This window comes from Phyllostomus discolor, chromosome 13 (assembly GCF_004126475.2).
Source record: "Phyllostomus discolor isolate MPI-MPIP mPhyDis1 chromosome 13, mPhyDis1.pri.v3, whole genome shotgun sequence".
Classification (NCBI taxonomy): domain Eukaryota; kingdom Metazoa; phylum Chordata; class Mammalia; order Chiroptera; family Phyllostomidae; genus Phyllostomus; species Phyllostomus discolor.
Genome location: NC_040915.2, coordinates 58626605 through 58639052, shown reverse-complemented (window position 1 = coordinate 58639052; position 12448 = coordinate 58626605). Strand labels below are relative to the sequence as shown.

General features: G+C 52.2%; 1 gene segment (V, D, J or C); it reads right to left on the bottom strand.

The window, feature by feature from the left end:
- Positions 1–11124, bottom strand: part of LOC114509438 — a 14232-nt gene extending 3108 nt beyond the window's left edge. Inside the window, 1 exon segment of the V gene segment in view lies at positions 11054–11124. Within this exon segment, the coding sequence occupies positions 11054–11099 (46 nt within the window).
- Positions 11125–12448: the final 1324 nt, after the last annotated feature.

Genomic DNA, 12448 nt, shown 5'->3' with positions numbered 1-12448 from the left:
ACTTTCCCCTGAGCTCAGCCTGTGGGGCCATGACCAGGCTGGGGTGTCATCAGGACAGTCCAGTGCGAAGGTGGGACTGCACCAAAGGCCACGGATCACGGAAGGGCCTCTGAACTCTGGGTCCTGAGAGGACAACTGCTGTGGGGAAGGCCCCCGAGTCTGGTGTGTTGGGCCCAGGGGTGAGGTGGGGTCTATGGGCCTGGCTTGGGGCTCTGATGGAAGGCTTGCATCTCTCTCCTCTCCGGGCTGGTGCCTCTGCTCAGCCCGGGATCCCTGCAAGTCTCAACATCCATCGTCACCTCCTTCCCTCCTGTTCCTTCTGCCTACAGGAGCCCAGAGGTGTCAGGAGAATGAGCGACCAGTCTGACACAAAAGGTACAGTTAGGGACCCTGAGGGTTCAGGACATCAGTGTGACTCTTTGGGGCTCCTGTGTGGGAGCCGCTGGTGCCTGGACACAGTGCAGCCCGACTCAGCGGCTTCTTCCAGGGCAAACAGCTGATGTTCCAACCAGAAGGGTCCGGTCAGCTGGGACAGTCCAGACCACCCACAGGGCCCTGGAAGGGACCATGTGGCACATCTGAGGAAGAGCCCAGCCCTGAGAAGGCCCAGTGACCCTGCCTGCTGTCAGTCAGCGGAGTTTGTGACACACAGATCCCAGGAACAGTGAGGAACTTGTATTGTCCCCTCTGCTGACACCCACCCGAGCACCCTCTCAAGGGGATGTGCATTTAAATCAGTAATAACATGTAAAGGAAAAGTGTTTGTATAACCTTCCTGCTCAGTGCTGATGGTTTACAGTGTTTGTGTGTAAGAAGGTATTTCACAACAGGTGAAATTTCTTTCTTATTGATTGCTGAATATTGTGTTTATTTTCCTACAGACGTTGTCAAAGATTTTGTTTAATATTGGGAAAAGAATAGCATATACTTTGAACTACTTGTAGAATTATACACCATTTTTATTCATTGTACATTGGAAACTTTTTAAAATATTTTTTAATAAACTCTCACAGTCCCCTATCTACAGATGGTAGTTTCCACCACTTTAAACTTAAATTGACTCCTCACCTCCAAATATTCTCATTTTTCGTGCTTCTGTTACTGATTTGACACTTCCGCAGTCACACCTGTCACAGCAGCTGTTCACAGTGAGGGCCAATGAGAGGATGGCAGCTCTGGAATATCCAGGAAAGAAGCCAGTGGTCACTGAAAGAGATGCAGGACGCCCAGTCAGAGTTTGGGTCTGAGTTGACCAGAGATGGTGCCCCCATTCCAGGGCCTGGGCTTCAGAGCAGAGCCACTCTGTGTCCCCAGCTGATGGGGAGCTGACGTCCTGTTTTGCCTGAGACCTGTTGTCCAGGAAGGGGGCTGTGTGAGGTGCTGTGAGGACATCAGGGGGGGCAGACACATGCACTCCCCAGGGACAGCCCTGGAAATACCTGGCCTAGGGTGGCGGCTCCAGAAGCAGAAGCCACAGGTGTCCTAAGCCCCACATGCTGGGACGTCCACTCCTGGAAGATGAGAAGCAGCTCCTCCTGGTCTCAGGTCCCACAGGCCTGCAGCTCTGTGTGAGCAAAGAGGGCACTGTCACAGGGTGGCTGTGAGAGGCAGCCTTGTCCCCAGCTCTCAGGACAGTGAGGGTCAGGGACCCTGAGATGCCCGACCTGGTCCCATGAATGGATCGTGGGCCACACAGGGTGGATCTATCCTGACTGATGGGCAGGGTGGAGGCCAAGTAGGGGCATGTTGGTGACAACACACACACTGGGCCTTCCTGATGTGCACTGACATGGACACAGCTGGTTTCCGTGTCCCTGATTCTTGCTGACCCATCATCAAGGACTCTGTTCCCAGCACAGCCTCCCCCTGACACACAGGAACTTCCCCTCATTTCAGAAAACTGCACAATGTGTTGCTGCCACAGACAGGCCTCAGAGGCAGCGTTCAAAGGATGTGACAGAAGTTCTCATCACAGTCCCCTGTGGAGGGTCTCAGACCTGAGTTTAGACCAACCAAAATGAGAAGGCAGCTGTCTTATCAGAGGAGTGGGGACTGCCCCGGGGAACTGTACTGCAGGGGACAGCAGGTTTTTGTCTCACTTCCCCACGGCCCTGCAGCACTGTGGGACCACTGCTACTGCCATCCCATGCTGTGCAGTAATAGTCGGCCTCGTCCTCAGCCTGGAGCCCACTGATGGTCAGGGTGCCGACGCTGCCAGACCTGGATCCAGAGAAGCGGTCGGGGATCCCCGAGGGTCTACTGCTAGTACCATAGATGACGGTTTTAGGAGGTTTTCCTGGGAACTGTTGGTACCAATGTACATAATTACCACGCCCAATGTTGGTGCTGCTTCCAGTGCAGGAGATGGTGACGGTCTGTCCTGGGTTCCCAGACACTGAGGGCGGCTGAGTCAGCACAGCCTGGGCCCAGGACCCTGGAGGAGGGAGACACACAGAGATGGTGATTCTGGGTCCAGAGGCAGGAACAGGAAGAAGACCCCCAAGCATCCTCTCAAGGTCTCCTCCCCTATCCCCTTATCCAGTCACCTGTGCAGTGAGCCAGGAGGGTGAGCAGGAGAGGGGACCAGGCCATGGTGGAGTCCATCCCTGAGTCCTGCCTTCTGTGGCCCCACAGCTGAAGCAGAGCTCCTCCAGACCTCTCCCTTCCCCTCTTCATACTCTGAAAGAGGGAGGGCCCACTCATGCAAATGAGACCCCCGCCCCCATTTTTGATCCCTCCCTGGGCCCTCTGTCAGGTACCTATGCCTGGGGATTTCAGGGGGGTTGGGAGAGAGACTGTGTGAAGCCCAGGACATGACAATGTCACAGCTGTATCCTGAGCAGAGGGCACCAGGCAGTGTCAAGTCACAGGTCCCAGCTCTGAAGACCCCAGACCTGCAGAAACAGTCCCTGAGCGCCCCCTGGTGCCCAGACCTAGACACACCACTGTGTGACATGCTGGCTGATTCCCATCACAGACAGATCCTGCCTCCCCACAGCCCTGTTCCCTGACCTGCTTCCTTAGTAGTGGTCCCGGTGCCCCCTATGGGGGATCCCTGTCACTCCAAGACACTTTCATGTCCTAATCATACTCTTCAGGGTGAGTCAGTCCACTTGTCCCTCAACTGGTCTGCGGGGTCAGCACCACGCTGCTGCTTTCACTCATGTCGTCTTCCCTGGAGCCGGGTCAGGCCCAGAGCAGTAACTGTCCCACGGCAGCATGAGCCCTATTTCAGGACAGTTTTATTTTTTACTGTGATTCCTCCCCTGTTAGAAATTAATCACTGTTTCTCCAAGGCACAAAAATACTCTTTCAATGTTTTTCCTTTTTTCAGCAGAAATTAGTATATTTTTATGCATATCATTTTGGCCAAACTTTCCCTATGACCTGGTGTGGGGGAGGTTTGCCTGCAGAGCCCACCCCTCCACTGCAGATGAGAATAAGTCTGCCGAGACATGATCTGCTTGGGGAGGAAAGGTGGCCGATCTCTGAAGGAGAAGGACCAAAAGCCACTTCCTCAATGAGTTTTTATTGCGTTTATTTGCGAAGAAGTACAGGGCCTCTATGTAATGCTCATCAATCATTGTCAGGCACTAATAATCAAACAATAGATAACCTGACCTTGTCTTGGCAGGACCAGCCACACAGTGCCCCCTGCTGTTCTCGGATCCAGGGCCCACCTGCCCCTGGACTACACCCCACACCTCTGGAGGGCAACCAGATTTGGCCCTGGTACCTTTGGGATGTCAGTACCAAGAACAGGGAATGAGTGGGTTTCTCCGTGGGGCTGGAACTAAGACATTATTGTCTCTAGATAACCAATCACTTCCAGGTGACTACATGGATGAGGCATTCACCGTGTTTGTGTCACCAAAATATTTCAGGTTTTCTTGACATGTCCTCTTGCTTCTTCTCCTTGTGCGATGCCACTTCACATATAGAAACATCTTCATCCAAGTTCGAGGCTCAAAACCTTCACCGCACTCTGCTGGTTCACACTGACAGAGAGTCTATGGGATCTACACTTATTCGATGACATGGTCTTCTCGGTGTGCTTTGGAGACACTGCTGTTCCGTTCCCACCCCCGCTGCCCAGGTACTGGCGGGCTGCGTCCCTCTCGGTCTCCGTACTCAGTGCCGTCAGAGAGGACGTGTCCTCCTGCTCTCCTCTCCGGCCTGTCACGTCCCTTCAGTGCTATTCTGATACTTTATTCTTTCCTCCTTTGTCTATATTTTATATTTATGATGCTTTCCCCTTTAATCTCTTTCAGTCTAATCTTAAAATTACGTGCATTCTAAAGACTGAAATCTACACCTTTACTATAAACATCCTTTTGTGTATATTGTTTCTCCTTTTCAATGTAACGGCCTCATTCCACACCGAGTCATAATCAACTCGTGTGAAAATGCCTCCAGTGTTGACCTGGAAGAAAAACCAGAGCTTTCTGGAAATGTCCTTGTGCTTTTCATACTTGATGGAGCTGAGGGTTGCCTCATAGGCTCTAGATGCCAAGAAACTGATGTTTTTTTAAAGCCTTTAAATAATTAAGATTTTTGTTATTAAACTGGTGCTGGTAAAGGTTAAGAGCCTGACAGCCAGGACCTTAAAGGGACAGGGCTCCCTCCTGTTCCTGGGAATCCAGGAGTCGTTTCTCCTGAGATTTCTCAGGAGAAAGAGAACACTCTGCTGTGTGCAGATGTCAGACCTCAAGGAATCATCAGCACATCCTGGGCCAGGCTCAGGGGACCTGAAGCTCCTCCCTGAGCAGCTGTGCAGCAGGGACCACAGCAAAGTCCCACAGCGCCCCCTGGTGTTGGCAGGACACACATCTCCAAGTTCCCTGAAGGCCTTGGAGCCCAGGTGGTCCCTGCAGCTCAGCAGGTCACTGACTGTACCCCATGTCTACGACACAACTCCCCAATACTGCGATTCTGATGCACTGTGTGTAGTCACAGCACAGTCCCTCACTCCATAATGGAGGCCCCACCTGTGCCTCATTCCTGACTGTGAGACACACATGCCTCTCAAATTCCGATGACGCTGTCGTTCTCAATGCTCTGCACACAGTATGTCCACAGTCCCCACATCTCCCTGTCCCACTCCCGGTGGCCACAGGCAAGTTCCCATCTATACTCTCCGGGGCCACGCAGGTTCCCCTGACTGCTGCTAGAGTTTGTCCTCACTTTATTGTGTTCTTTGCATAATTACCAGTTCTATTTCACATGTACACATGTGGTGAGGCCACTCTCTGATCATAAATCTCTCCTACATACCCTCTCTACAGTAATTAAGGGAAAATCTTTGGTATCTCATTCAAGGTTTTGGTGCCGGTCGGCATTGGGTCCCATATCCTCCCTCCCATCTCCCGTCTGCAGCCTGTGAATGAGCACATGTGGACCCTGGGGGCTAAACTGAAACTTACATCTGGACTCTTTGGGGTTAAATACTGGTCCAACACCCTCTCCCATTTCCTAGCATTGTTGTTACGAGAGACACTAGCAAACCTTCACCCTACTGCACATCCAGAAACAGTGTCAGCTTAGACCTACTGGGGGATGACTCTTGGCCATTGGGCAAGGCAGGAGCAGTTCTGAAAGAGCTCACGGCAGGGCACCCCTGCATCCGCTGGTGTCGTCGCTGGCTCTGTTTGGAGCCTCCAACCTCTGCCGTAAGTCCCAGTAAGACGTCCTCAGGAACACCATTTAGCCTGTTTTCCTGAGGGAGGTGGGATTTCGAGATGCCTTGCCTGTGAAGAACCACAGGCTCAGCTACTAGAGCTGGACACTGGCTGTAAGGATGCTCACTGTCCTCTTCTTCCACCTCCCATTCTGGATGCCCCGCCCCTTCACTGAGCACCTGGTCTAGATTTCTCCCTGGCAGGGGGTAGCAGACATCAGTTCCATATGTCCATATGCTCCAATCCCATGTCCTTCTCAAGATGTGGGCTATGTTTTTATTATGTTTCTATTATGTTTCACTCTAACATTTGTCTTCAAAAATCCTAGCTCTATAGTATCACTGATGTTAACCTGAAAACTAAAAGCCAATGTGAGAGGCTACAAGCATGTATTTGGGATAAAAAATCATTGCAAGCCTGGGGCATAGTTTCCTGCAGAAAGCCACATTGTGTTCAATTATGCAGTGAAGGCAGTGGTTTTCATGAGATATGGGAGGAATTAATGTCATGGATAGAAGAGAAATATTTCTATTGGTAATAATGATCCAACAAATAAATTTCTACACTACAAATAAGCAAAGTTATTCTGTAGCTGCACTCCGTGGGTCCAGTTCTAAGGAACGTCTTGAATGGTGAGCCCTGTACTCAGGCTGTCTGCTCCCCCGTCAGCTGTGCAAACAGCTGTCTGGAGCAGGCAGTTGCTTTGACCCAGAACAAAGGTCAGGCATTCCTTCCCTCAAGCACCACAGAGGCTGGAGAAGGAAGACGAACACGAAACCTCCTCTGGGACGGGGGCTCCAGCTCCATTTCCCAGTGGCTCTGCCTCCTCTGCTTCTTTGCACCCGATTGTGAAGTTGTCTTGGTTGTTAAAAGCCAGCCAAGCCACCCTCAGACCTGACTGTCTGTGTGTGTGTGTCCTGGTGGGAATGACCTTTCCTTTGCTGTCCTGCCCATTCCCTGTGATATTGTGGGTGACATTGGCTCCTCTTTTAAAGAGGACTTTGTCTTCATGAAATGGTGGGTTAAATCCTGTCATGGCTTAGAAATGCGGATCTGATTGCACCCCCTGGGGCTGTAGAGAACAACCCTCCTGAGCCCACATTCCCTAGACCAACTTCTGTGAAGAGGACACGGGGTGGTAGAAGCAGAGGGTGCACTGAGCTCTGGGTTTTTGTCTCACTTCCCCCCTGCATGTGTCACTGTGCTGATAGCCACCGTGCCACAGAAAACAATAGTACTCGGCCTCGTCCTCAGGCTGGGCCCCCGACAGGGTCAGGGCAGCTTTGGCCCCGAGGAGGGACCCTGAGAACCGGGCAGGGATCCAGGAGTGTTTGCTGTTTGTATTATAAATCAGTGTGGTGGTGACTTGGCCAGACTTCTGCTGGATCCATTGTGGATAGTTATTGCTGGTGACAGCTCCAGTGCTGGAGGCACAGGTGAGAGTGACTGTCCCTCCTGGGGACACAGTCAGGGAGGGCTCCTGAGTCACCACAGCCTGAGACCTGGACCCTGAAATAAAAACAGACACATGTCAGGGATGAAGAGTAAAGGCAGAGGGACCCCCTCAAAGGCTGGTCTCTAAAGCATCCTCGGACCTGGGCAGAGGGTGAGGAGGGGGAGCAGGAGGACAGGAGTCCAGGCCATGGTGGACACTTTCCAAAGTCCCTGGCCTCAGGCTGGCACTGCTCTCTGGGTGTCCCTTTATCTCCCCCTCAGCTCCCTGGGGGAGGGCTGTGTTTGCTGGGTCATTATGCAAATATGATCCCACAACACCATCAAATTCTGAGTCCCCAGGAGAGTTTTTGGCTTTCCTGTGAACAGATCGCAGTGGTTGCGTGAGCTGTCAGTCTGTCCCTTGAGAGGAAGCACCTGCTGTCAGTCAGGTCTAACTCAGGGCACGCAAGTGGGCAAAGAACTCTTTTTAATGGACCCATTTGAGTGGGTTTCAGCCATGCCCCTGTGAGAAGACCCACAGCGCCCGCTGGTGATGTCCTCTCAGAAACAGTCATGGTGGATGGAACTGCAGAAGGATGGTGGCACTTCCTGAATGAATGAATGAATAAATGAATGGAAAAAGTTGACCTATTCCTGATTTCTTGCATAGAGTTTTCTTTTTTAATTTTACATTTTGTGTTTTAGTTCTATAATTCCCACTTGGTTTGTTCTCGTGACTTCTATTTACATTCGTAGTTTTCTCCTTTCCATTTGTACCAAGAACGCTCACTGTTGCCCTTCAGAGGGATGTCAGGGTCACTGCCAGACTGATGTCTGTCACTGTGTCTCCTCATCACAGTCCTCTCAGTGTCTGTGTCAGGTCACTCTCTATTCTCATCAAGTTTTTACCTCCTGCTTCTTGAAAAATCAGGTGGGGTTTTACTGGATCCAGGACTTTGGGGGGTCACAGGAGGAGCCCCTGAGTCCCATCTCCTCTGTCTTCCCTCAGGCCCCCCTCCTGCGGAGCTGCAGCACAGAAGGTCAGGGGGTGGGTGTTCAGCTCCCACTGGCCCCACAGGGGTGGAGCCCTGATTCCACTGCTGTGTGCTCTGACGCCTTCCTGGGGACAGTGAGGCAGTGGCTGTCACCTGCTGGTTCCCTTCATGCAGGGTGACAGACACACCCACTGCTGGCCCCTGCTGACCTCAGGAAGAGAAGCACAGGGCTGAGGCCAGTTTCTGTGCTCACTCCCCACTAGACTCTTTGGCCCTAGTGACACCAGGGAGGGGAGGGGACACCTGCAGTGCTAACTCTTCTCCCCCATCTCATCCAGTCACCTTTATTCAGTGCTGTTAGTGCTGGTGGGGTTCTATGCTGTGCTCTCCATGGTTCCCACACTCACCATCAGGGGGCGCAAGGGAGCAGACTAGCTTTGCCTTGTGCCTTTTCATTAGGTGTCTTTACTGAGTGATGAAGTTCAAGTTCAGCTCACCCCTGAGTAGCTAGAATCATGAGTGAGAATTTTTTGTCTGGTTAGAGTAACAGGAAAACATGGTCTGGCAAAGTATGTTGGGGAATGTTTCTTTCTCCTCTGTTTCCTTTCAAACTGTGTGGTCATTATTATTTCCCAGTTAAACTGTTTACTAAAATTAACAAAAAGTCTACCTGAGGCCAGATTTGTGTTTTTGAGCTTTGAAACTACAGCGGTAAAGAGCTGTCACGGCAAACAGGAAAGTAAACAGACGCATCTCTCATTCTGTCAGACATCACAGCAGACACACAGGGCACGTCGTCACTCGCTTGTGATTCTACAGCCAGTGTCGAGATGACTACAGATTCAAAATGAACTACACATTGTTGATAGATCAATTAGTCCAGTGATTTTGATTAAGGTGATGTATTCTGAAATATAAAGAGGTGAACCTGTTCAAATCTAATTTGCAATATCGTGTGAATCGTTTCTCGAGTGTGGCCATGACAGACAACATAGTGTTTCCTAACACTCCAAGGTCTCTGGGTCCCTGCCTGGGAGCTGAGGCCCCAGGGAAGCCAGGTCACAGGTGTGGGAACCCTGTATTTGTTGTCATGCCACCAGGAACTCCGAAACCGGGTCCACAGTGATTTTGTTTGCATTAGGAAACCACGTAGCAAATGGGACATTTATGTTGAACCATAAAGACAGACAGGGGTGGGACCGTGAGGTCTCTGGGTTCACAGCACAAGTGATAACAGAAGCCAAAACCTGAGCCAGTGTTGGTCACAGTCAGGGACAGGACAGTGATGGGTCACCAGAGAGGGGAGGGCACATGTTCACTTCACGTCCATGTGGCATGGGAGCTCTTTGTGGCTGGAGGTTATGAAGGCCTGTGACTATGCTAATCAGCCTCCTCATCAGGCTGGTCCTCACAGGTGGTCAAAGAGGCTGTGAGCACCAAGTAGGAGCTGGTGAAGAGGGATGACTCTCAGGGACCTTTGTCCCAGGTCCAAAAGTGGAGTGCGTAAGTGATGTGACTTCAGATTTTGGGACCATTACCATGGCAATGTTCAATGTGTTTGCTGACATACGTTCAGGAGAAGGTCATGTTGGATCTGGGCTCATCAAGACCCCCCACTTGGGGGGGAATATGACACAGGAACAGGGGGAGCACCCACTCCTGCTGCCCCATAGCCCAGTCCACAGCCAGTACTGTTAACATGCTCTAGTGGGTTAAGAGAGGACAAGGGGACAAAGTGCCTGTGGGTTTAGGAAACCCCACTCACAGGGGTCCCCATGGGCCTGAGTGGTGGCAGCTGTGAGAGCATCTCATCCATGGACCCACTTCACCCACGTGCCTGGAGCAGGCTCAGCATTTCCCCAGCACTAGCAGAGCATCCCCACCCTATAGTGACCCAAACAGATATCTCTGGGATACAGGTCACAAATGGCCCCTTTAATAATCCTTTCACATGATTTAGCTGAAGGCTTGGGGACTCAGAAAAGGCTCCAGGCCAGCTCTGTGCATGGAATTCCTCCTGGGCCTGAGTCTGTGCCAAGGATCTCACCTCCTAGCACCTCATCAGTGCTACGCAATGCTTTGCAGCCAGCCTTGTGCTCAGGAGCCTGGAAGGAAGGACAAGGTCACTGCTCTGCCCTCCAGGACAGCAGAGTCCCTGCTGTGGTGGACAGTACCCCACTGGGAGGGACCCCAGGCTCTGGGAAAAAAGAGCTCTCTCCTTATTTCAGGAGAACAGCAGTGTCACGTGCTCTGGTTATACTGCACTTGGGAAACAGGTAACACTTCGGTGACATCATGAATAATTCATTCCGTGTTGGTTCTGTTTTCCTGAGACTTCAGAAACACGGAATAAAACTTTCACACTAGACCCCTTGTAAACCCAGAGATACTTTCAAGTAAGTTTGCATATAGTAGAGCTATTTTAAAATGTTCATTTGTTGTGAACCAAAACTCTTTTAGGCTGAGGTTGTTGTCACTCGTCCCCATCTGTGTGAGTCACTGTGAAAAGCACCATTGTTCCAGTTCCCACAGTGATAGTGGGCGTCGTCCTCAGGCTGCAGCCCCGAGATGGTCAGGAGCCCTGCATTGGCCGAGGTGTCTTAGGATCCAGAGAAGCGCCTGGGGACCCCGGAGCCCTGGTGCTTCTCTGAGTCCGATTTATATGCCAGGAGATACCGGGGAGGGCTCCCTGGCTTCTTCTGGTACCACCATATGTGGTGGTCGACAACACTGATGTCACAGCTGAGGGTACAGGTGAGTCTGGCTGTGGCTCCCAGAGAAGCAGAGAGGGAGGGCAGCTGAGTCACTACACCCTGGGAGAGGGAACCTACAGAAACACAGACACTTGTCAGTGCTGGGGCAGAACCAGGGGAAGTTTCTCAGGAGATGGAGCAGGAAGGGAATAAACTTGGGAACTGAGCCCTGGTCCCCGAGGCCTCTCCCTACCTGTGCAGTGAGAGAGGAGCACGAGGAGGAGAGGAGTCCAGGCCATGGTGCACACAGTCCCTGAGCCCACAGTGGGGCTGGCTGCCCAGGCCTCCTTTTCTCTCCACCCTCTGCCAGGGGAGGGGCCATCCATGCAAATGTGTGTCCACCCTAGGGCTGCCCAGTCCCTCCCTGAGCTTTTGTGCTGGAGCTCAACTCACACCCCAGACAGAAGGCAATGGAGTTTGGTTTCACCCTTTAGGAGAGCCCGGAGAGCAAGCACCTGCTGAAACCGCACAAAGGATATTCCTCAGGAGAATCACGAGGCTAGAGAGGGCACCGCTGCTGAGTCCCCATCAGGGAACACAGAGTTCAGCTTCCAGGCCCAGGCTCCCTTGAGTGAACAGTCCTCACTGACCCCCTGCCTGTACTGCCACCTGCTGGTGACAAGGCACACCTGACTCTCTGGACCAAAACCCTTGAGAGCTCAGGTGGTTTCTGCAGCTCAGCAGGTCACTGACTCTGTTCACACATCCAGGGTCTGGTTCCCAGATACCGTGACTCTCATACTAGTTACTGTAGCATCTCACTTCCGGGGGTCCCCTTCTGTGGGAGGTGGAAACAGGAGCATATATGACAAATTGATTTGGCTTCACCCCCAGTGAAGATGTGGCACAGCACATGCACAGGGAGCTTCCAGTCCCACATGGCAGATGACGGACAGCTGATCCGGTTTGGAGGGCTCACAGGGGCTGCTCGGGGAAACAACATAGAAAGGGGGTTTCTCAGGCCTGGCGTTCATGTGGGATGCTGCTGGGGTCCCCAGTGACGTCAGGTGCTCACCTTGTAACAGGGTGCAGCCGAGAGGAGAGCCTCAAACAGGGATCTGTAATAAGATCCAGAAGAGACTGGAGATAATTGGCTCCACACCACAGGGCCACACCTGCCCAGAATCTGGCAGCTGTAGCCAGTTGTGAGAGGAGCTGGAAATGGGGCTGCAGAGGAAGATTGGCGCCGGGATTTAAACCGAGATGCGGCAGCCATTGGAGGGGGAGAGCCATGCGCAGCCCTGCAAGAGAGAACCACACAGCTTTAGCACAGTGAGACTCTCGCGGCCCTGAGGGAGAGAACCACGCGGCCTTGACGGAGTGGGGACTCCCGCAGCCCTGAGAGGGGGAACCACGCGGCTCTGGCAGAGTGGGGACTCCCATGGTCCGGGGAGAGAGGACCACGTGCCTTTGCCAGAGTAGGGACCCCCGCAGCTTTAGGAGATATGGTACTCCGGACTGGGCAAAGGGGGAAGGAAGGAAGGACTGTGTCTGTTGGTGGGTGCTTTAAGGGACTTTAGGATTTTTGGTGAAGACATTAGGTCCCTACTTTAAGTTTGTATAGCATTAAATAAACGTTTCCTTTTCC